At 40.6% G+C, this 25,588-nt stretch overlaps 2 protein-coding genes across 2 annotated transcripts in view; both read right to left on the bottom strand.

The window, feature by feature from the left end:
- The window catches only part of acoxl (acyl-CoA oxidase-like), a 44,609-nt gene extending 37,829 nt beyond the window's left edge, over positions 1 to 6,780 (bottom strand). The window contains exons 1-10 of the mRNA XM_036986306.1: positions 6,541 to 6,780; positions 6,141 to 6,237; positions 5,934 to 6,020; positions 5,649 to 5,735; positions 5,270 to 5,368; positions 4,697 to 4,811; positions 4,506 to 4,592; positions 4,251 to 4,323; positions 3,951 to 4,083; positions 3,041 to 3,075 (exon numbers count right to left, since the gene is read on the bottom strand). Coding sequence (XP_036842201.1) covers positions 3,041 to 3,075; positions 3,951 to 4,083; positions 4,251 to 4,323; positions 4,506 to 4,592; positions 4,697 to 4,811; positions 5,270 to 5,368; positions 5,649 to 5,735; positions 5,934 to 6,020; positions 6,141 to 6,237; positions 6,541 to 6,695 — 968 coding nt within the window. The 5' untranslated portion in view covers positions 6,696 to 6,780. The remainder of the gene's footprint in view (positions 1 to 3,040; positions 3,076 to 3,950; positions 4,084 to 4,250; positions 4,324 to 4,505; positions 4,593 to 4,696; positions 4,812 to 5,269; positions 5,369 to 5,648; positions 5,736 to 5,933; positions 6,021 to 6,140; positions 6,238 to 6,540) is intronic.
- A 2,804-nt stretch (positions 6,781 to 9,584) lies between these two features.
- LOC110530167 (sulfotransferase 6B1) lies at positions 9,585 to 19,361 on the bottom strand. The gene is made up of 7 exons (XM_021613027.2): positions 19,022 to 19,361; positions 14,022 to 14,134; positions 13,127 to 13,216; positions 12,031 to 12,157; positions 11,787 to 11,881; positions 11,533 to 11,689; positions 9,585 to 10,216 (listed from the first exon to the last, which is right to left on the bottom strand). The coding sequence occupies exons 1-7, from the start codon at positions 19,212 to 19,214 to the stop codon at positions 10,089 to 10,091; spliced, it is 903 nt and encodes a 300-aa protein (XP_021468702.1). The 5' UTR covers positions 19,215 to 19,361; the 3' UTR covers positions 9,585 to 10,088.
- Positions 19,362 to 25,588: the final 6,227 nt, after the last annotated feature.

Here is a 25,588-nt window from a genome sequence, read left to right as displayed (position 1 = left end):
TTACAATTTCAGTTTTATCCTCCAGAAAATATTGAAAAAATATTACATAACTGCTATGGTTAAACTCAAATATACTGACTAATAAAAAAACTATTATTTACTGAAATTGTTTTTTAAATTGTATTATATCTATTAATGAATGATATTATGAATATAAATCGGTGGAGTTGTCACATATGCAGCTATCGAAAATATATGGGAATGTCTGCTCAATCCAAACTTACAACCAATTGATTGCAGCATTATCACAAAAATGGAGGAGGCAACACAGGTTGCAAAATAAATGGGAAGAGATTTTTGATGTACCGATTCCATGGCACATGGTTTATGAACTGGTATAAAAAAAACAACACTTGATTCAAGACTTCGAGTTTTTCAATTTAAATTATTATGCAAAATTCTTGCCACCAACAGAATCTCATACAACAATCTCAGCTCTGTAGCTTTTGCTGCATAGAGACAGAATCACTAAATAATTTATTCTGTTATTGCCCCTATGTGGCTGGTCTCTGGTCACAGGTATGTTTAAAAAATAAATAACATTCACTTAAAATTAACCTTACAAATAGCAGTTGGGCAATTTGGAAAGCCATAGTCAGTCAATAAATCGTATAATAATACTTGTAGAAAAGGTTTTCATCTTTAGCTCACATTTTGTGGATACTATACGATTAGAAAGGTTCAAAATGTATGTAAAACATGACAGCACAAATTAAGCATATATGGCACATGGAAACCAAACGAGGGTGGTCTATGGTGATAGGTGGGATGGTCTGAGAGTGGCTGAGGGTTGGGATTAAAGAGATTATGTTTGGTAATGTACTATTGTTATGTGCTTGCTTTATATAAAAGTATGAATTCAAAATGTTTATGTAAAATGAACAGTAAAGGTCAAAATGTTGGACACAGCTACTCATTCAAGGGTTTTGCTTTATTTTTTTACACATTTTCTACATCAAAGACATCAAAACTATGAAATGACACACATGGAATCATGTAGTAACCCAAAAAAGTGCTCAACAAATCTAAATATATTTGACAAGTAGCCACCCTTTGTCTTGACAGCTTTGTACACTCTTGGCATTCTCTCAACCAGCTTCATGAGGTAGTCACCTGGAATGCATTTCAATTAACAGGTGTGCCTTGTTAAAAGTAAATTTGTGGAATTTCTTTCCTTCTTAATGCGTTTGAGCCAATCAGTTGTGTTGTGACAAGGTAGGGGTGATATACAGAAGATAGCCCTATTTGGTAAAATACCTAGTCCATATTATGGAAAGAACAGTTCAAATAAGCAAAGAGAAATGGCAGTCCATCATTACTTTAACACGTGAAGGTCAGTCAATCCAGAACATTAGTAGATCTTTGAAAGTTTCTTCAACTGCAGTCGCAAAAACCATCAAGCGCTATGATGAAACTGCCTCTAATGAGGACAACCACAAGAAAGGAAGACCCAGAGTTACCACTTCTGCAGAGGATAAGTTCATCAGAGTTACCAGCCTCAGAAATTGCAGCCCAAATAAATGCTTCACACAGTTCAAGTAACAGACACATCTCAACATCAACTGTTCAGAGAAGACTGCGTGAGTCAGGCTTTCATGGTCGAATTGCTACAAAGAAACCACTACTAAAGGACATCAATAAGAAGAAGATACTTACTTGGGCCAAGAAACACAAGCAATGAACATTAGACTGGTGGAAATCTGTCCTTTGGTCTGATGAGTCCAAATATGAGATTTATGGTTCCAACCGCCATGTCTTTGAGAAGCAGAGTAGGTGAACGGATGATCTCACATGTGTGGTTCCCACTGTGAAGCATGGAGGAGGAGGTGTGATGGTGCTTTTCTGGTGACACTGGCTGTGATTTATTTAGAATTCAAGGCACACTTAACCAGCATGGCTACCACAGCATTATACCATCCCATCTGGTTTGCGCTTAGTGGGATCTATCATTTGTTTTTCAACAGGACAATAACCCAACCTAACCCAGGCTGTGTAAGGGCTATTTGACAAAGAAGGAGAGTGCTGCATTAGATGACTTGGCCTTCACAATCACCCGACCTCAACCCAATTAAGATGGTTTGGGATGAGTTGGACTGCAGGGTGAAGGAAAAGCAGCCAACAAGTGCTCATCATATGTGGGAACTCCTTCAAGACTGTTGGAAAAGCATTCCAGGTGAAGCTGGTTGAGATAATGCCAAGAGTGTACAGGCAACAGGTGGCTACTTTGAGGAATCTAAAATCTATAATATATTTTGATTTGTTTAACACTTTTTTGGTTACTACATGATTCCATGTGTTATTTCATAGTGTTGATGTCTTCACTATTATTCTACAATGTAGAAAATAGTAAAAAATAAAGAAAAACCCTTGGATGGGTTCAACAAAATAAATATAATAATGAGGTTATTTTAATTTTATTTCACTTATGTTGCTCATATGGCACTAATCTGGTGAGCACCTTTGGAGCTCCACCCAAGCAAGGCATTTGATTGGTTTGATGTGTTGCGAGGCGTCACTGATTTCACCGGGTTCCGATCTGTCTTTAGATGTATTCTGCAATGGAACTTCCCCAGGCTTACTGTTTACGGAAGCCTGGTTCGCGACGAGGCTAGCGTGGAGCTAACCCATCACTTCTATCGGCTTTATGTAAACGCTCCACATTATGAAAAGTGCTCCTGTGCATGAGCAGGAATACAAAAGACTACCACTAGAATGACTGTTAGAACCTTTTCAGTTGAAATACAACAAAGAAAATCATATAATTCCAATCTCAATCACATCCATTGCATATGTGCATACATGCATTTGTCAAATGAAATGTAAAAGCAACTCATTTTTTAGTTAATGTGGGATGTATGGGAGCGTCAGAAGTGCACTGGGGCAGCAGGTAGCCTAGAGGTTAAAATGTTGCTGGTTCGAATCTCCGAGCCGACTCGGTGAAACATCTGCCGATGTGCCCTTGAGCAAGGCACTTAACCCGTAATCGCTCCTGTAAGGCGGTCTGGAGAAGAGTGTTGACTTAAATGTAAATGTACTGTACCTGTGGCTGTAACGCACTGCAATGATGAGGCCCAACTGTCGGTGAGAAAAACAGACACACTGTAAGATCTCTACACAGAACAGAGCTGATGCTACATGCCTTTATCTGTAGGTAAAGCTTCAGTGCAAAATCATATCCACATTTGTTTTGTGTAAAGTTCTTACAGACCCAAAAGCAAAACCATAAGCTTAAATATGAAACAGTGTTTATTTGAAACTGTCTATGGACCATAATGTACTCTTTTATTTCACTTAAAAGACAGCTGCAAACTTTGTACAGGTTCAAAGACTAAGTTACTGTGACCCACAGCCAATACACACTGATAAGATCAGTCTAAAAGTACACCATAGACATAATCTGGGCCAGATCTATTAACAGCTCTGATTTCTATGCTTCTCTGCTCTCCCCAAGCTAATAACAGTCCATCATATTTTGAAGATGTCAGATCTGTTTTAGCAACTCATTCAGAGTATGACAATTCTATTTATGCAACCATCCAACATCACCAAAGGGTCACCTGTGGTCAGAGCTTTGTATGATTGTCTCTTGGTTACCTGCCAGACTTGGGACACAACCTGGAATTCAGTCCCGTCATTGGGTATACACAGCAGACTATGACGCCAACCCATCTGGCCTAGATTTACCCAGACTGAGGCCCATAATCCACTCAAACTGCAGATGACTGAGCTGATTTCTCTCATTAGCACGTAGAACATAAAAGAAGGTGTAACAAAGGCAGTGTTATGCTTTGTCCCTGTGACGGTGTTGAGGGAGGTAACGTAAATCAAGACTGCCCTCTAGCTGTCACTAACCATCATAGTAAGATTGTAAACATGGTCAAAGCTAAAGAGAGCTAATCAGTTTACATACACTAGCCTAAATCATAACGCGCATGGCCTTGTAAACTCACCTTCATGGCAGCTATGGCCTGGACAGTGAGCCCCAGCCTGGTAGGGGTGAGAGCAGCCAACATGGCGTTAAAACGTTTGTTCTTGTTCTGGACAGGAGAAGAGTACAGCCCATCTGCTGACACACAGCCAAACCTGGAGCAGGAGGGTCATAAAACACATTGATGCTGCATACTGTACACTGTACACAGCTAGGAATCATTTAAGTGAGGATGATGTCTAGAATGCATTCAACTTCCAAAGGTAGTTATAGAGATCTGTTTAATGACCCGGCAGTGGAGCGCATGTTACAGTCCACTCACTTGCTGAGCAGGTTCGTCCTCGGTATCCTCACATTGTCGAATATCAAGATGCCATTGTCAACCCCGTGTAAGCCTGTGACAACACACACAGCATGGCTAAGTTTCAAATGTTCAATGAAAATCCACGTATTAATACACAACGGTGTGCATTTGTGACAGGAATGATTGTCTCACAGCATCATATTCATGTGTTTGTCATACAGTCGGAAGAAGAACGCTGCTTAGAAGAAAAACAGGCCATTGAAAACTAGCTACCTTCTTTGTGCTTCATGTCAATGGCTGTCACTCCAGGATTCATGACTCCATGTCGGTCTCGGATTGGAACAATAAAACAGTGAGGACCTATGGGGATGAATAAAACATGTTAACACACATTAGTAAATGCACAGGGGCTGTTGCTAAATACAATCCATAGCAGACAGACTGTTGTATTGAGTGAGTCCCACCTTGGGAATCTCCATTGATGATGAGCTGAGCGAACACAGAGGCGTAATTCCCCTTCATGGAGTTTCCGATGTACATCTTCTGGGCATCCTCACACGGTGTGTGGATGATGAACTCCTGAAGGCCAAAAGATGAATGTATAACTAAATATGATGATATTGATGCTTCTTTTGGACTCCATGAGTACAGGGATCAGTAAAGAAAGGCATGAAACACAGACGAAGAGGGAACACACTGTATGTACTAGATATGACCTGCACATTTCACATACATATTGATGTAGTTATGTAACACAATATGATCTAGTCCACTGTGTTACGGACCACGTACAACAGACTATCATTTGGGATATGTGGTAGATTGTCCTCTGCACATAGTGTAACTGTAACTAGTGGAATTAGTTACAGTTAGAATTTCATCCTAACCCAACTGACTGGTACAGTTGGTCCATGTTGAGTGGTGAAAAGAGGTCGCTGCCTTGTGGAACCAAACGACTGTCCATCAGTTCAGAATTCCGCATTGCCTCAATGGTGTCACATGATTCGTGAGTGTGTTATGCATGTTATGAAGCTGACCTGTGTAGATGGCTCGTAGCAGGCCTCTGTAAGGATTCCCCGGACGTTACTCCCATGACCCCTCTCTGTCATGGCAAACATCCCGGTGAACTCCGAATCCTGACAGAAGTCACACCCAGTCATTCAACCAAAACAATTAAGATGATGATTTGACAAAGAGTTAAAAATCAAAGGCTAAATCCATTGTTGTATCAGATAAATAACAACATCCAATGGCAATATGTGCTGTGGATGAATGAATGTGTATGGCGGAAAAAGCTATATACAAGTGCATGCATTGTAAGAATGTAACGACAAGAGGCAGACATTGAACAAAAGCTATAAATGATCTGTTATATTACTTTGCATATGAGCTGTGTGAGTGGCTGTGGACACATACCGTAACCGGGAGATACCATTTTTTCTTCTGACCAGGGCTTCCAAGGTTTGTGACTGCACCACCAAACAAGCCACAGACAACACCCAACTGTGGACCAGAGGGGAGAACACCAAAGAGCACTGTACAGACAGCGAGTACACACAGCCGGTACAGTGTAATCATACATGGATTTGGTTATGTAAATAAATGCCTATGACAAGCTGTGTGTGTGTGTGTGTGTGTGTGTGTGTGTGTGTGTGTGTGTGTGTGTGTGTGTGTGTGTGTTGGAGAAGTCAATTAGCATACCTTTACTCCAGTGGACATATCTGCAGAGCATATCAGTTCCGTGATACCCAAGCTCTTGGCTATGAAGCCTGGTTGTTTCTCTTCCATCTAAAACCCCTCAAGACATAAAAACGCAGGTTCAGAACTGAACAACACCCAGACAAACATTTGCAATTGCAAGGTGTAAAATTGGTATCAGTTGAGGGGTGTAAGACTGAATTCGTTCACCTGATCTTTGAGGTGATGTCGCATTAGTGGCCTCGTTAAGACATACTCCAGTCTCTCCACCGTCAAATCTCTATTCTGGTCCAACGTGAGACCATAACTGCAGAATAAAAATGTATTACATTTTAGTATGTGACAGAACTTAACATGAACAATGAACTGAAAATGAACATCGCAGCGGGAAATTAGCATTATTTTTATCCAGATGTGCGCGCAACGCGCAACAGCTGGTAGCCGCACAAGCCCTTTTCATAAAGCCGTGACATGATTTGCCAGCCGCTGAAAACTGTAGATAGATACGTAAAAGAGCATGTCCTTAAACCTTAGCCACCACAGGATTAAATCGTGATGATCAACATATGATAGAAAAGTTGGATAAAACCACCAGTAAGAGATCACGAACCTACTAGTTCGAAAGGGCTCGCCTTGGGATATTTCTTCACGAATATGATCTTTGGTTTCCCAAAATTCACCATCGAGGTATCTTGCAAGACTACTTGGAGTAGATTTGTCAGCCATTGATGTCTCATATGTCCTCTCTTGTTGGGAAATATCCATTGGCAAGCGGAGCACACAGAGCACAACCAGACACAACTGAAGATTGTCACTTTCACAGTCAACTTCCGCGTCCGGATGATGTCACTCGATGTGTAGCTGAAACGTGTACAAAATGATACATGGTGGTTGCGATTACACAGGCAGCCCAATTCTGAAAGTTTTCCACTAATTGGTCTTTTGACCAATCTTCAGATCTTTTCACATTAGATAATTTTCAGAGCTGATCTGATTTCTCAAAACACCAATTTGTGCTTTTTTTTTATTGGGCTGTCTACACGCAGCAGTATCATATGTCTTTTTTATGTAAAATGTCTCTATCAGCAAAATGAGAGAGAAAAGTGTTTGAGACAGACATGTAATGTTTATACATGCCCAGAACTTGCTCATAAATATTGATGATGTAGTGTACGTGTATAGGTAAATGGGAACAATTTAATCAACGATTCAATGAGTAAAAAAATATTTGCATGTAATGCACTGCGTCATTTCTTTAATGTCTCATCATGAAGTGCACTGAAACCCAGGAATTTAAATTAAATATGGTGTGTGACTTACACTCACTAGATGTCAGCAGAGAGTAGATTATAGCCAACAAACTGCAAACACTTGAGTAAATGAGGGATACAAAGTATATTGAAAGCAAGTGCTCCCATACAGGTGTGGTTCCTGAGTTAATTAAGCAAGGCCCTTGTTTAGACTACCATGGCCCTTATTTAGACTACCATGGCCTGACCCCATAAAATGTAACCCACCTCAGTCACCAGATCTCAACCCAACTGAACACTTACGGGAGATTCTCGAGCTGTGCCTGAGACAGCGGTTTCCATCAACAAAGAACAAAATGTACTGGGGAAGAATGGTGTTGCATCCCTCCAATAGAGTTCCAGACACTTGTAGAATCTATGCCAAGGTGCATTGAAGCTGTTCTGGCTTGTGGTGGCCCAATACCCTATTAAGACATTTTCTGTTGGTGTTTCCTTTATTTTGGCAGTTGCCTGTAGTATATGGTAGAGACTGAACGCAGAGGTAGGTAGGTCTATTCTATGTTACAAAACCAGTCTATTTTTTTAACATGGTATTTCTTGAGCTATTAAAATAAATGTATGGACGTGTAATGCTTGACTGTCCACAGTGGATATTAATAGATTGATTATCTGATTGATTGATAAATTAACAGGGTGGTTGATTAACCAATATCTAGATATGTAGCTAGTAAAGATGCTTAGGCTTCATTTACACAGGCAGTCCAATTAAGATATTTTGCCAATTATTTGCATATCTGATACCACAAGAGTTTGGTGGCACCTTAATTGGGGAGGACATGCACGTGGTAATGACCGGAGCAGCATAGGTGGAACGGTATCAACAACATCAAACACATGGTTTCCATTTGTTCCGTTCCAGCCATTATTATGAGCCATCCTTCCTTCAGCAGCCTCCACTGTCTGATACCTATCTGCTCTTTTGCCTAATGTGTAAACAGCAATAACAAAAAACATGGAATCTGATCTTTTGAATCCTGATCCTCCATATGCTGTCTCTGTCTGGATGCTCAGATGTGATTATTGCTTTTGCTCTGAAGTTCCTTGTTGTTGCACTTGACCTGCAATAACCTTCTTTTTTTTTTTAAATCATCAGTGACAGGAAATTGTATCTGTGTGCTACCAGAGATCTGTATATAGTGTTGAGATGCTCATGTCTCCAGCTTAACAATGGGAGTTGTTGTCTTAAAGGCGGGAAGGCAGGTAACAAGCTTAGGTCCAAAATAACATCATAGAAACGCATTGGGCTTATTTTGGCAAGAGTGAAACCTTTCGCTTTGCCTCTTCCTCTGCCTCTTCCTCTCTGGTGCTACTTCAGAGGTTACATCAGTGTGAATGTGCACATCAGATTACAGTCACATGTAAAACTGAGTGTGTGGATCAGAAATAGAAAGAAAATAAGATTTGGATTCTTAGAGTGGCTGTGTAAACACAGCCTTAGTCCCATGTTAAGAAAGTACCAATGGCAAACAACTAAAACATTATCAATAACAGGTAGCCTACAGTGCATTTGAACATTTTTGTTCTATATTGTACCGACTGGATATAGACATTCTTTCACTAAATCAAAACGGGTTTCACGGATAATGGAAATGATCAACTAAGGGAAGAAATGGTGCCATCCCCAGTGTAGGCCCTCATACAGCACAAAAATCATAGACAATATATATGGTGAATATCGCAATGTATACCGTATCTATGGTGAATATCGCAATGTATACCGTATCTATGGTGAATATCGCAATGTATACCGTATCTATGGTGAATATCACAATATACTGTATATACTGTATGTATGGTGAATATCACATCAGTAGGCTACCATAGTCTCAGTTTTTGAAAATTTGATTGTCACTTTTTACAATTAAGAATTTATGGAACTTTTTACTTTAAATTTACAGACCGTCTCATCTTGGTCACCTTTTCCAAATGGAATAATTCTATTTGCTTTGAATCTAGTATTGTATGCATTGCAATCCAAGGGTTTTATTGCGTGCAACCTGTTGCATTGCTGGCCTGCAGTAAAGTAGGTTACCATATGATCTCAAATGTGTTATAGCAAGGACTTTGAGCATATGAGTATTATAGTTGGTCATGTGACATGTCATTTGTAGAACTAGACTTTTTGACACATTCCATTACTCTGAACTGAAAAGTACAACATCTTGCACAGGTTGTTGGTGGCACCTTAATTGGGGAGGACGGGCACGTAGTAATGGCTGGAGGGGTATCAACATCAACACATGGTTTCCATTCGCTCTATTCCAGCCATTTATGAGCCGTTTGCCCCTCAGTAGCCTCCACTGACATCTTGAAATGTTGTAAAATACATACAAGAAGGTCGATATCAATCAATTAACCAACTTTAATCTACAAACAGTGATATAAAAACAAGGATTACAAGGTAAAGAAATCTATCATGAAGTCTCATTGTCATGTCTACTTTTTCTCATGCAGTGGAGACTGGTGGGAGGAGCTATAGATTACAGGCTCATTGTAAAGGCTGAATGGAATTAATGGAACAGTATCAAACATATGGAAACCATGTTTGACTTTGTTACATATAATCCATTCCAACCATTACAAGGAGCCCATCCCTCTCTAGCTCCTCCCACCAGTCTCCACTCTTCTCATGTCACACTTTCACAAAAATGCCCTTCAATGGCTCCAGTGTAGGATAGCCAAGTGGAATAAAGTGTTTCTGTAGTAACAAGTGTTGCACCACCAAATACCTCATTGTGAATGTCAGTTTAGCTACTGCATACCAGCCTGCCTGTTGGAGTTGAACTTCCCTGTCAGTGTTTCCCTTGTATCCTGTCTCAGCTCAGTAAGTGTTTGTCTAGTCTGCTGTCTACTTGCAGTACAGGTCATACTTTAGTTTGGCCCCCAGTGTTGTCCCTGCCAGGTGCTTCTTGAAAGCTATGTCCATCTCCTGGCTTTGGGCTAGGGTGAAATGGTTCTTCCAGTCCCCTACTTCACCTGGGGAGGAAATACCCATCAAAAACACATGAACAAGACAAACACATGATCAATGTACAGCAAGAGTGACATAACATTTTCTAGTACTCTGTAGTTTGGACATAAAGCATGAGGCAAATTATCTTTAGATTACAGTTATTTTTAGAGTACTGTTGACCTAGTCTTTAAGGTAGTGTGAGGTAGCCTACATATTGTAAAAAATATAACAGTTGTATCACTTTGCTTGATGTTAGGGTTACTTCAACTTTACACCTAAGACATGCAGTACTGTGAATGTACATGGTGAGTATGAAACATACAATATATGGGCCTTTCCATGAAATTACTTCCTTCTGTGTCCCTTTGATATTTTAATTAGAGATTGAGCACCAATATTGGATTTTGAAAGCCTGATTCATTAAATAAAGTGCTCTATAATATAGACCACATGGAAAATTCAATAAATATTTTTAAAATGAATAAAGACTTGCTAAAGTGAAAAAAATTCAGCCTTTTCTGTGACTTCTTAGATTTGAACCCACTTAACCCCAAAATTTCTCCAAGTTTTCACCATCATTGTAAAGCCCTAGTTATTTTTGTTGCTTTTGACAGTCATTTGTGAAGATTATTTATTTCATGTGATTTATGGAGAAAAAAATGTAAACCCGTCCCTCATTTTAAGGTCAACCCTATTACATGAACTGAACTCTCGTTTTAATATGGTGAAACTATTCTTATTTTTTTTCTAAAAGGAACATTGAACATCCTAGTCAAACCATAGTGTAAAAGCAGGTGAGCCTGTTCTGCTCTTTTAAGCCATTTTCTGATGTTTTGTGGTAGGAAACTGAGTGGGTTGAGCATAACATGTCAACCATGTTACCCACAGATAGGCAGGCTAGAAATGTTAACAATTAAAAACGTTTCAATTTGCATTCAATTGTCCCTCCCTGTTGCAGACAACAAGCTTACATTCCCCCTGTCATAAGGGGATTTATGGCTGATTTGAAATCATCAACCCTGTTACTTTTTTGGTACTTAATAATTAATTCAACCTATAGGAGGTCACCAAAGGTCAGTATGACAATGCTTTATTTCCCTGGAAAGGACAAGGGATGTTAAAGGATAGAGAGGACCAGGAGACCGGAGACATGAGTCTGTACTCATAGTCAACATACATATCAAGTGTTTGTTTGTGTTGCCATAATCCCACAATTTCTGTTTCCAGTGGGTGGTATTAAACAAACCCTGGAACAAAGCTCCCTCTATCCACATACAGTGCTCTTTCTCTCTCTTGCTCACTCTGTCACTCTCTCACGCATACATACATGCACACACACCTTTCCTGAAGAAGACGTTGCCCATCTGGCCGTGTGAGGCCTTGGAGCTCTCCTTCATAGCATTGAAGGTGCTCTCCTCTGCGATGGTCTGGACCTGGGCATCACTGAGACTGAAACCAAAGAACTCAGAGACCCTTCGCACACCGTCACTCAGGTCCTGTGTGGGTCACAATTAACATGACAGAATGTAAATGACAGAAAGCAGACCGATCAAAACTAATGTCTGTATTCAAAACGAAAGGAATACCTGATACCTGTTTTAACTCCTCAAAGGTGACTATCATCACGTTAGGGTCGTCCATTCTCCTCTCCCAGCCAAGTACATGGTCAAAATATGAACCCCAGGGAACTAGGAATAGGAAATTACTGTTCAGGTGAGGCTTTGTACTGTAAAGGTACAAATCTTACTGCAATACAACTGACTCAAGTTATACTTTTGTATAAAGCAAACTCCAACATATAAACCCAATTTTCATAAGGGCTCTTCACATTAGGTACCTTTTCCACTCATAAACTCTGAGAAGAAGCAGTCCCAGGACTTTGCAGTGGGTAGCACTGGGTTCTTGTTTGAGAAGTGATAAAAGGAGACCATTGTGTCTTTCGGGTTCCTGAATATCACCAGCATCTGTTTTTGATCAACAGAAGACCATGCATGACATGATAATGACAACAGTATATTTTTATAGACTGATCCAGGACATTCTTTAAAGTTTATATCCTGAGTGTAACGTCTGCTTCCAACCCACACCCTCAAACACGTAGATCCCCTGAACGCCGCTCACTCTCCAGATTCTAATCACCTGAATACACACCTCTATGTCATTATCACACACTATTTAGTTCAGTTCTTTGCACCCTATCACCGTGAGGTATTGTTTGTTTTGTGACATGTCTTTCGCCGTGATTTACGCCTCCCGTGTATGATAGTTTTTGCCTGCCTCACTAATGATGCCTTTTTGCCTATTCCCTGCCTGTACTTTAGCCTGTTATCTACCTATTGCCTGATCTCCTGGACTACGTTACTAGCCTTTTCACTGCCTGTACTGTTGCCTTTGGACCCTCCTGTGGTCCTTTTCAATAAACACCTGATGCTACCTGTGCTTGAAACCAGCTCTCTGTCTCCCCTCGTGTTCATTACACTGAGGGAAGGGGAGGGCAGAGTTATGGCGAGTTGTGAGACACACTGTACTGCAAGTTGGAGGTTTTATATTTCAGTGTAGCATAGTTACTGTCTGCTGAAAAGTGTCCTACGTGTGTATGCTATTTTATTAATCCATCTACCGTGTACTCTGTACAGTGTGTGCTTAATCAGTCTACCATGTACTCTGTCCAGTGTGTGATTTGCAGTGTATGTGTCTGTGTGGTACGCTCTCTGCTGTGGCTGCCTCTGCAGAGAAACACTAGCTGCCATACTACACAGGAAAAGCTTTCACTCTTACGCAACAGGGGAATTACACGTTGCTGTTTGGAGGAAGTTGTGATGGAATTTTGTATAAAAAGAGGAACTACTGTGGAGCATTGAAAAAAACTGTAAAAATGTCATAGTAATTGTGAGTTCCACAACAACACCTGTATTCTGGTTGAAAGCACATACCTTTGTTTTCTTTGTGGTGAAGGATTCAGGAATGTTATCTGGGTGCATGTGTGTCCCCAGAAATCTAGGGGACGGTGCTTGGTGAAAAACCTGCGAGATAGACAAGGCATCCATTTAACGCTACGTGAGCCATGGTATGCTGTTGCTCTAACTCATCCAAACAGACACTGTGCAAACAGGCATGTTATATCATTTCAGGCACAGGAGCTTGCAAGTTCAGTGAACAAACTCTTCACTCCTGACACAGATAGAATTAATCTCACTATATTCTCCACAGTTAATTGCATTCGATGTGAGAATCACGGGCGTATACTGTAGGTAGACCCCTCTTCTTGGATGAGGTCAAGCTGTGCTAACATTTCCACACACAGAGGCTCATGAGGGCATTCAGTGGAGGGCACTCACAGAACATGTGTTAGCAATTTACTAACATTCACTAACTAGCCTTATTGGATCACAGCATGATTGCAAAACCTGCATGTAATTATTGTGGCCAGTTACAGAACAGAAAAACAAAATGACTATTTAGCAGATGGGGATCTGTGAAACTCACTCCTCCCCCTGAATTGTCTCAACTTGCGCTCTCGGTATGAGCCGAATCAGGAGAAAGCGGCACTCGCTAAACAAGCAGTGTAACGTCCTTTACACCTGACTGTATAAACATTCTCTCTGTCTTGAAAACCTACTTTATAGACCTAAAGTTACCTGAACACCTCCCAATATAACTATAGAACCTCTTTAGACTACAGGGGATCTGTGCATTAGTGAACCAAAGAACCCATAAACAGCATTTCCAATAAACTACACATGTAGTATTTCTATATTTGACTTAATTGAGGCAGACAAACCTGCAGTGTTGCTAAAGCTACAGGAAGTCAACCAGTATTGCACAAACCTGGAGCATTTCGGTCCCAAAGAACTCCATCAATGGAGGGAATTTGGACTCTGCTTTTTCACCAGTTGCTTGTGCTATTATTTTACGCAGCACCGCCACCATCCAATTAAAACCTGCCAGACACAGGGAACATTCAGGTCCATTTACACTTGAGCATTAAGAGAATGTTTTTCAATTTACACAGAGGGATCGGGAATAGAGAGGTGCAGTGTCCTTTGATATTCTTCTAAAAGTGTCATCATGTTTCACCATGAGACAAGAGTTATTATTGCATTATCCCAAAATATTTGCAATATCAGGGGCAATCCCATTCAGATATTGAGTCTAGTCATGGATGAAAAACCATTCTCCATTGAAAGTGCACTTTAGTCCAGTACTAGGCTTAATCTGGATCTAGAAAATCAGCCCCTAGTGTTTTGTAAGATCCATAAAATGGTTTCAGCAATAGTAGTACAGTGTCCCTGGAGCAAATTAGGATTAAGTGCCTTGCTCAAGTGCACAGACAGATGTTTCGCCTTGTTTACTTAGGTATTCAAACCAGCAACCTTTTGGTTACTGACCCAATGCTCTAACCACTAGGCTACCGGCCACGCAGCAGGTACATGACCACATAAACCATGTTTATGTCATATGCAGATGATTACAGAAACATGGGGCTTTGTCCTCATGCAGGGCCCATAGAGTTAGATAGAGGACTCATCTTTGTATCTATGCCATTATGTTGTCTGTGACAGCATGGGCAGCGTTGTTGAAACTATCTCCATTTGAAAGGAGTACTTTTTGTAATGATTTTGTGTTTGAAAAAAGCGTAAAGCTGATATTGGGGATTCACCTTCACTTGCATTATTTCATTATATTAAATTGACTGCATTATATGTGCATGTTCAGTTATCTTGATAGTGTCAAATAAGTGCATGTACTGTAGGGAGAGGGATGTCTCTATACAGCAGAGAGATGGATGAACCTCATAGGGAAAACCTGTGTGACTGGCTTGGACCCCTTGGTTTTGTTTGTCCACCCGCCTCCTTGAGGATTGATCACAAGTTCTCAATGGGATTAAGGTCTGGGGAGTTTCCTGGCTATGGACCCAAAATATCAATGTTTTGTTTCCCTGAGCAACTTGGTTATCACTTTTGCCTTATGCTGGAAAAGGAATTGTTCGTCACAAAACTGTTCCTGGATGGTTGGGAGAAGTTGCTCTCTTGGAGGATGTGTTGGTACCATTCTTTATTCATGGCTCTGTTCTTAGGCAAAATTGTGAGTGAGCCCAGTCCCTTGGCTGAGAAGCAACCCCACACTTTAATGGTCTCAGGATGCTTTACTGTTGGCACGACACAGGACTAATGGTAGCACTCACCTTGTCTTCTCTGGACAAGCTTTATTCCGGATGTCCCAAACAATCGGAAAGGGGATTCATCAGAGAAAATGACTTTACCCCAGTTCTCAGCAGTCCAATCCCTGTACCTTTTGCAGAATATCAGTCTGTCCCTGATGTTTTTCCTGGAGAGAAGTGGCTTCTTTGCTGCCCTTCTTGACACCAGGCCATCCTCCAAAAGTCTTTACCTCACTGTGTGTGCAGATGCACTCACACCTGCCTGCTGCCATTCCTGAGCAAGCTCTGTACTGGTGTTGCCCCGATCCCGCACCTGAATCAACTTTAGGAGACTGTCCTGGCGCTTGCTGGACTTTCTTGGGCGCCCTGAAGCCTTCTTCACAACAATTGAACCGCTCTCCTTGAAGTACTTGATGATTCGATAAATGGTTGATTTAGGTGCAATCTAACTGGCAGCAATATTCTTGCCCGTGAAGCCCTTTTTGTGCAAAGTAATGATGCCGGCACGTGTTTCCTTGCAGGTAACCATGGATGACAGAGGAAGAACAATGATTCCAAGCTCCTTTTGAGGCTTCCAGTCTGTTATTTAAACACAATCAGCATGACAGAGTGATCTCCAGCCTTGTCCTCGTCAACACTCACACCTGTATTAACGAGAGAATTACTGACATGATGTCAGCTGGTCCTTTTGTGGCAGGGCTGAAATTCAGTGGAAATGTTTTTTGGGGATTCAGTTCATTTGCATGGCAAAGAGGGACTTTGCAGTTGATTGCAATTCATCTGATCACTCTTCATAACATTCTGGAGTATATGCAAATTGCCATCATACAAACTGAGGCAGCAGACTTTGTGTGAATTAATATTTGTGTCATTCGCAACTTTTGGCAAGTTTCTTTACGATTGATGTTGTATAAACATTTTATGTGTGTGTGTGCATTTAAGTATGTGCTTCTGAGTGTGTGTTTGTGTTAGAGTGTGCATGAGTTTGTGTGTGTGTTAGCAAAAGGTGGAGGATAGTATGTGTATTAAAATGAGGGAAATCTAACGTGAAGCATAGATTTTGGAATGGTATTACATGACGGGTTAAAGTTACTACATTATCAATTTAAAAAATGTTTAACATTTAGACGTTAACCAGTGTTATTAAATTAACTGTTGTTACAAGGTATTACATTAACCTGTGTTATTACATTAACTTGTGTCATTACATTAACCTGTGTTATTACATTAACCTGTGTCATGACATTAGCCGGTGTTATTACATTCACCTGTGTTATTACATTAACCATTGTTACAAGGTATTACATTAGCCGGTGTTATTACATTCACCTGTGTTATTACATTAAACGTTGTTACAAGGTATTACATTGACCTGTGTCATGACATTCGCCGGTGTCATTACATTAACCTGTGTTATTACATTAACCTGTGTTATTACATTAGCCAGTGCTATTACATTACTGGTGTTATTACATTATCCAGTGTTATTACATTAACCGTTGTTACAAGGTATTACATTAACCAGTATTACTACATCAACCTGTGTTTTTACATTAACCAGTGTTATTGCATTAACCAGTGTTATTACATGAACCAGTGTTATTACATTAATCGGTGTTAATATATTAACCTGTGTTATTACATTAGCCGGTGTTATTACATTAACCTGTGTTATTACATTAAACGTTGTTACAAGGTATTACATTAACCTGTGTTATTGCATTAACCAGTGTTATTACATTAACCAGTGTTATTACAATTACATTAACCGGTGTTACAAGGTATTAAATTAGCTGGTGTTATTACATTAGCCGGTGTTATTACATTAGCCGGTGTTATTACATTAGCCAGTGTTATTACATTAGCCGGTGTTATTACATTAACCTGTGTCATTACATTAACCTGTGTTATTACATTAACCAGTGTTATTACATTAACCAGTATTATTACATTAACTGTTGTTACAAGGTATTACATTAGCCGGTGTTATTACATTAACCAGTGTTATTACATTAACCAGTGCTATTCCATTAACCTGTGTTATTCCATTAACCAGTGTTATTACATTCACCAGTGTTATTACATTAACCTGTGTTATTACTTTAACCAGTGTTATTACATTAACCAGTGTTATTCCATTAACCTGTGTTATTCCATTAACCTGTGTTATTCCATTAACCAGTGTTATTCCATTAACCAGTGTTATTACATTAACCAGTGTTATTCCATTAACCAGTGTTATTCCATTAACCTGTGTTATTCCATTAACCAGTGTTATTACATTAACCAGTGTTATTACATTAACCTGTGCTATTACTTTAACCAGTGTTATTACATTAACCAGTGTTATTACATTAACCTGTGTTATTCCATTAACCTGTGTTATTCCATTAACCAGTGTTATTCCATTAACTAGTGTTATTACATTAACCAGTGTTATTACATTAACCTGTGTTATTACATTAACCTGTGTTATTACATTAACCTGTGTTATTACATTAACCTGTGTTATTACATTAACCTGTGTTATTACATTAACCTGTGTTATTACATTAACCTGTGTTATTACATTAACCGTTGTTACAAGGGTGCCTCTCTGCCAGTGTGCCGAGCGGCCTGTGTTTAATTCAACATTCCTCAACACTGATTACCTTACTGACATAGTGTGCAGTGGAAAGAGCTGACAAAGCTGCACAACTGTGTTGTTTTGACAAGGTTATAACCAGAAACAGACCAGAACCATTTTTGCCTGACAGGGAGGGCCTACCGAAAAACACACAGATCATATTCTGCAAGTCCAAACATTCAGAGGCCCATCCATTGTGAAACTGAATTTTAGATCACTTCAAACCCAGTTCGCAAGTCAAATATCTTTTGTCTGTCTCCTTTTTAAATACACAGCAAGACAAAATATCATAGGCTATGAGCTATGTGTAAGACACTATGAGTAAGTTTCATTATAATTGTATTTTGAACTTGAACTTTGAGCCTATTATAAAAAAAGGTGCTATCTAGAACCTTAACCTTTTACTGCAGTGGGCTAAATCATGGTCATACAGCATTTCTTGGTAGTCTTACATTTTTTTATTTTTATTTTTTTATTTTACCTTTATTTAACCAGGCAAGTCAGTTAAGAACAAATTCTTATTTTCAATGACGGCCTGGGAACAGTGGGTTAACTGCCTGTTCAGGGGCAGAACGACAGATTTGTACCTTGCCAGCTCGGGGGTTTGAACTCACAACCTTCCGGTTACTAGCCCAACGCTCTAACCACTAGGCTACCCTGCCGCCCCACATCTACTTTGAGACAAAAGTATACACCTCACACACATGGTTATGGACTTACCTGGAGCCAAGAAACGTTCTACTTGGAACTAAAAGTTTTTTTTTTATGGGGACGAACCCTTTTGGAACCCTTTTTTCTAAGCGCGTACAGTAGGTATAGACAGAGAGTAGACTTGTAAATACCAAGTGGAACACTCATTTTTCCACTGATTAAACTTGATATAATAAGGTAGTCAGTGACTATTAGAAAACATAAATGCTTAATCAAGATGTTCATTGCCAAAGGATGTCTCTCAAGGAACTAACTACACATGACTTTACTAATGCACAATCTTCTGACCATCTGAATACAGTTTTTTCACTTAAATATTTTTTGACTTACCACATTTGGGATATGCAACTAACATGACATCATCTGCTCTTGCTTCCAGCCTCTCCATAGCCTTCAGGTTCTCCTCTGGACTCATGAGGACAGGGTACAGCACTCCGTTATATCTGTACAACTTATCCTCCTCCTTCATATCTTTAGCCAGTTCCATTTTGGACTGGATTTTGGCTGAGAAAGAACTGCTCATTTTGGATAATCCTGTAGAAAATCTCAAGCTTGAATCTTTTCAGTTTACACCTCCAGTGTATTTGTTCAGCTGGACTGCCACAAGCTCCACTCTGTGTATGAGTGTGGGTGTGTGTGTGAATGTGGTTGTGTGTATGAGAGTGAGTATAGTAAGAGGAGAAAGAGGTGTGTCCTTCACAGATAAAGCTTGCATGAGAAGTAGGAGTTTCCTGGTTTCTGTAGGGGTGTTGAGAAGGTCTGGTTTCCTGTGTGTGATATCTCAGATGTTGAAATGTCCTCCCATGAGTGTTTATATAAACCATTCATATGTGCAGGAATTTCCCTTAGAATCTAGTGGCCCCTATAGCTTCATCCACTCAAAGACTAAAGTAAATACTGTTGCCTCATTCACATTTCTCACCGTCACTTGATTAACCGTTTCAGTACAATGTGACTACTCATGTCCAAAAAGAAGCAAATAAGCTTCCTCTCTGGCCTCCCTCTTGACATGGTGCCACCAAATCAAACACACATAAATCATGGCGTGTGGTCAGACTTCACATTTTCCCATACTCTTAATGGAAATTAATAATCTCTGTATAATAATGATTTTGGAAATGAGGCCCATTCAACAGTGCCGGTAATAGACAAGGTCATAGGGTCAGTGAACATTGAGATGGGAAAGTATTTACGGGTGTAAATAAATAAAATGGGAGGTTTTAGTTAGATGTTTCACTGCAAAGCGTATCCTGCTGGGATCTTGGTATGCATACGTCATTAATTCTCGCTTTTATTGTAGGTTATTGGACTACTCCTTACTGAGACATCTGCTGGTAATACAGGGGAACTAATGACAACCCATCAACCCCTAAAAGCTCAAAACAGAGGAGACAGAGAAGATGTGATAGCATTTCTAGAGCAGAATGTTTTTGTGTTGCTTATATAGGCCTAGTTCTATGTGGCACAGGCTTTGTGATGAAAGTGCGCATTGGATGAGATGTTAACATGATGTGATATGTTATGACTGGGGTTATTCTGACCCTCTCCCATCGACGGGGCCAATACCCTTTTCCTGCATGACTTAGAGAGGTTGCATATACTGTATACCACCTACCTATACAGAGCACTATAATGGAACGACTCAAGTGCACATAAGGATGTTTTATCGCCCAAAACTGCACAGCAACCAGACTCAAACTCACCTTGACACATGTCAAAGCGTTTGGAGAGAATGATGGCATTTCTAAAAGATAAGGTCCTCCAGCTCAAGCAGCCAGTCAGGAGATGTGCCCTGTGCTAAACATGAGAATCCCTAGCAGGCCTCCAGTCTCTCCAAGTGATTACAGGACTACAGGACTATTAATTCAATAAATGCGGATGCAGATCTGAACAGAAACACAGCACAATCAAGCCTTCTCCTATGGCTCTTCAGTGTTGTAGCAAGGCCATAACACTGTGATAACCTGGGGAGAAATAATGTAAGAAATGTATGAGGTTCCAAGATACAGAGTGAAATACAGAGTAACTGTCGAACCAAACTGAACCATCACTGGCACGCAAAGGTTCAAGATCATTGACCACTGCCGATAGGCAGTCAAGTTCAGCCTTAATTTAGTTTGTTTTGTTTATGGGTAGATCAGCTTTAGTATTGCAGATAGATTGTGGCTTCTATCAATGTAATTGTCTGCATCATTTCCAATCCCCCATATATTTTGGGGTAAATATCTATTTTTTATATATTTTCCTTCTTTACTATTTTCTCCGAACCCTTTCATCCCTCCACTAATTGGAGTAAACTAATGGACAACAACACTTAAGCTTCTACTTCCAGCTTATACATACTATAAACAATTTACAGACAGTTTATTTTACAATAATTATCTTGTTTTTTTGTTATTTTTAGTGGCACCCTTCAGCTCACCTCAACCCCATATATCTCTGAACACCATCCAGTTTTGATTTCTACTAGCCATTTTTTTCATTTTTTAACTATGCTGTGATATTTCACAAAAGTCCTGAACCTGAATATATCTCTGAACACCATCCAGTTTTGATTTCTACTAGCCATTTTTTTCATTTTTTAACTATGCTGTGATATTTCACAAAAGTCCTGAACCTTTCCATTCTCATAGATTCTCCAGATTGTAAATTAAAGATAAAATGTTTCGCTAAGAGTATTGACTATTACTTTTCAAATCTCCCAGCAATGCTATTTGTAGAGTTAATTCCAGGTAAATGTTGTAATTCTTCAGCCATTCCTGAACCTGTGACCAAAAACAAGCTGCATGTGGGCAGTACCAAAACAAGGGATCTAATGATTCTGTCTCTTCGCAGCAAAATCTGCAGAGCTGGGATGGTTGTAAACCCCATATACAGAGCCTTCAGAAAGTATTCATACTCCTTGACTTATTCCACATTTGTGTTACAGCCTGAATTCAAAATGGATGGAATATATTTTTTTCTCTCACCCATCTACACACAATACACCAAAATGACAAAGTAAATACATGTTTTTATAAATGTTTGCACATTTATTGAAAATGAAACACAGAAATATCTCATTTACATAAGTATTCACACCCCTGAGTCAATACTTTGTAGAAGCACTGATGGCAGCAATTACAGCTGTCAGTCTTTCTGGGTAAGTCTCCAAGAGCTTTCCACACCTGAAATGTGGGTCTTCAACTCTGTCAAATTGGTTGTTGATAATTGCTAGACAACCATTTCCAGGTCTTGCCATAGATGTTCAAGTAGATTTAAAAGTCAAAACACTAAGTCGGGCCACTCAGGAACATTCATTGTCTTCTTGGTAAGCAACTCCAGTGTAGATTTGGCTTTACATTTTAGGTTATTGTCCTGCTGAAAGTTGAATTAATCACCCAGTGTCTAGTGTCTGCCTTTGTTTTGGTTTGTTTGTCAATTGTTTAAAATGTTATTTCACCTTTATTTAACCAGGTAAACTAGTTGAGAACAAGTTCTCATTTACAACTGCGACCTGGCCAAGATAAAGTAAAGCAGTGTGACAGAAACAACACAGAGTTACACATAGAATAAACAACCGGACAGTCGTACACAATACAACCGTACACAATATAAAAAAATAAAGTCTATATACAGTGTGTGCAAATGACATGAGGAGGTAAGGCAATAAAAAAGCCATAGTAGCAAAGTAATTTCAATTTAGCAGATTAACACTGGAGTGATAGATGAGCAGATGATGATGAGCAGATGATGGTGTGTAAGTAGTGATACTGGTGTGCAAAAGAGCAGCAAAGTAAATAAAAACAATATAGGGATGAGGTAGGTAGATTGGGTGGTGTCACATCCGTCGTTAAATGAAGACCAAGGTGCAGCGTGGTAGGCGTTCCACATATTTTTAATAAACCGAAACAAACAAGCACAAACAAACTGGTGCACACAGGCAACTATCCATAGACAAGATCCCACGAATACCAATGGGGAAATGGCTACCTAAATATGATCCCAAATCAGAGACAACGATAAACAGTTGCCTCTGATTGGGAACCATATCAGGCCACCATAGAAATACAAAAACACCTAGATGACCCACCCTAGTCACCATCACACCCCAACCAACATAGAGAATAAACAGCTTTCTATGGTCAAGGCGTGACAGGTGGGCTATTTACAGATGGACTATGTACAGCTGCAGCGATCGGTTAGCTGCTCAGATAGCTGATGTTTAAATTTAGCAAGGGAACTAAGTCTCCAGCAATTTTTGCAATTTGTTCCAGTCATTGGCAGCAGAGAACTGGAAGGAAAGGCGGGCAAAAGAGGTGTTGGCTTTGGGGATGACCAGTGAGATATACCTGCTGGAGCGTGTGCTACGGGTGGGTGTTGTTATCGTGACCAGTGAGCTAAGATAAGGCGGAGCTTTACCTAGCATAGACCTATAGATGACCTGGAGCCAGTGGTTCTGGCGACGAATATGTAGCGAGGGCCAGCCGACTCGAGCATACAGGTCGTATGGCACTACATCCAATTTGCTGAGTAGAGTATTGGAAGCTATTTTGTAGATGACATTGCCGAAGAGGATGGTTCAATAGTCAGTTTTACTAGGGTAAGTTTGGTGGTGTGCGTGAAGGAGGCTTTGTTGCGAAATAGAAAGCCGATTCTAGATTTGATTTTGAATTGAATATGTTTGATATGAGTCTGGAAGGAGAGTTTACAGTCTAGCCAGACACCTAGGTATTTGTAGTTGTCCACGTATTCTAGGTCTGAACCGTCCAGAGTAGTGATGCTAGTCGGGCAGGCGAGTGCGAAAAAGCATGCATTTGGTTTTACTAGTGTTTAAGAGCAGTTGGAGGCCACGGAAGGAGCGTTGTATTGCATTAAAGCTCGTTTGGAGGTTAGTTAACACAGTGTCCAAAGAAGGGCCAGATGTATACAGAATGGTGTCATCTGTGTAGAGGTGGATCAGGGAATCATCTGCAGCAAGAGCGACATCGTTGATATATACAGAGAAAAGAGTCGGCCTGAGAATTGAACCCTGTGGTACTCCCATAGAGACTGCCAGAGGTCCGGACAACAGGCCCTCTGATTTGACACACTGAACTCTGTCTGCAAAGTAGTTGGTGAACCAGGCGAGGCAGTCATTTGAGAAACCAAGGCTATTGAGTCTGCCGATAAGAATACGGTGATTGACAGAGTCAAAAGCCTTAGCCAGGTCGATGAAGACGGCTGCACAGTACAGTCTTTTATCGATGGCGGTTATGATATCGGTTAGTACCTTGAGCGTGGCTGAGGTGTACCCATGACCAGCTCGGAAACTGGATTGCACAGCGGAGAAGGTACAGTGGGATTCGAAATGGTCAGTGATCTGTTTATTAACTTGGCTTTCAAAGACTTTAGAAAGGCAGGACAGGATGAATATAGGTCTATAACAGTTTGGGTCTAGAGTGTCACCCCCTTTGAAGAGGGGATGACCGCGGCAGCTTTCCAATCTTTAGAGATCTTGGACGATACGAAACAGAGGTTGAGCAGACTGGTAGTAGGGGTTGCAACAATGGCAGCGGATAATTTTAGAAAGAGAGGGTCCAGATTGTCTAGCCCAGCTGATTTGTACGGGTCCAAGTTTTGCAGCTCTTTCAGAACATCTGCGATCTGGATTTGGGTGAAAGAGAAGCGGGGGGAGGCTCGGGCAAGTAGCTTGGGGGTGTGCGGAGCTGTTGGCCGGGGTTACGGTAGCCAGGAGGAAAGTATGGCCAGCCGTAGAGAAATGCTTATTGAAATTTTTGATTATCATGGATTTATTGGTGATGACCGTGTTACCTAGCCTCAGTGCAGTGGGCAGCTGGGAGGAGGTGCTCTTGTTCTCCATGGACTTTACAGTGTCCCAAAACCTTTTGGAGTTAGAGCTACAGAATGCAAACTTCTGTTTGAAAAAGCTAGCCTTCGCTTTCCTGAATGACTGTGTGTATTGGTTCCTTACTTCCCTGAAAAGTTGCATATCGCGGGGACTATTCGATGCTATTGCAGTCTGCCACTGGATGTTTTTGTGCTGGTCAAGGGCAGTCAGGTCTGGAGTGAACCAAGGGCTATATATGTTCTTAGTTCTACATTTTTTGAAAGGGGCATGCTTATTTAAGATGGTGAGGAAATTCCTTTTAAAGAACAACCAGGCATCCTCGACTGACTGGACGAGGTCAATATCCTTCCTGGATACCCGGGCCAGGTCGATTAAAAAGGCCTGCTCACAGAGGTGTTTTAGAGAGTGTTTGACAGTGATGAGGGGTGGTCGTTTGACCGCGGACCCATAGCGGATGCAGACAATGAGGCAGTGATCGCTGAGATCCTGAATGAAAACAGCAGAGGTGTATTTGGCGGGCAAGTTGGTCAGGATAATATCTATGAGGTTGCCCATGTTTACGGATTTAGGGTTGTACCTGTTGGTTTCCTTGATCATTTGTGTGAGATTGAGGGCATCTAGCTTAGATTGTAGGACTGCTGGGGTGTTAAGCATATCCCAGTTTAGGTCACCTAACAGAACAAACTCTGAAGATAGACAGGGGGCAATCAATTCACATATGGTGTCCAGGGCACAGCTGGGAGCTGAGAGGGGTCTATAACAAGGAGTAAACAAACTTAGGGAGTAAAACAAACTTCTGATGTTAACATGCATGAAACCAAGGCTTTTTCGATTACAGAACTCAACAAATGAGAGTGCCTGGGGACACGCAGGGCCTGGGTTAGCCTCCACATCACCCAAGGAACAGAGGAGGAGTAGGATGAGGGTACGGCTAAAGGCTAGCAAAACTGGTCGTCTAGTGCGTTGGGGACAGAGAATAAAAGGACCAGATTTTTGGGCGTGGTAGAATAGATTCAGGGCATAATGTGCAGACAGGGGTATGGTGGGGTGCGGGTACAGTGGAGGTA

The sequence above is a fragment of the Oncorhynchus mykiss genome, chromosome 1, assembly GCF_013265735.2.
Source record: "Oncorhynchus mykiss isolate Arlee chromosome 1, USDA_OmykA_1.1, whole genome shotgun sequence".
NCBI lineage: Eukaryota > Metazoa > Chordata > Actinopteri > Salmoniformes > Salmonidae > Oncorhynchus > Oncorhynchus mykiss.
The sequence above is the reverse complement of the archived record's forward strand: the minus strand, read 5'-3'. Positions and strand labels throughout refer to the sequence as shown.

Excerpts from the sequence above, each read along its gene's own strand:
- LOC110530167 (XM_021613027.2), bottom strand. The coding sequence starts at position 19,214 with ATGAGCAGTTCTTTCTCAGCCAAAATCCAGTCCAAAATGGAACTGGCT. Across the intron at positions 13,217-14,021 it reads TTGGGACCGAAATGCTCCAG|GTTTTTCACCAAGCACCGTC; the intron begins GTTTGTGCAATA and ends TCTATCTCGCAG. Across the intron at positions 11,690-11,786 it reads CCTTTGAGGAGTTAAAACAG|GACCTGAGTGACGGTGTGCG; the intron begins GTATCAGGTATT and ends TGACCCACACAG.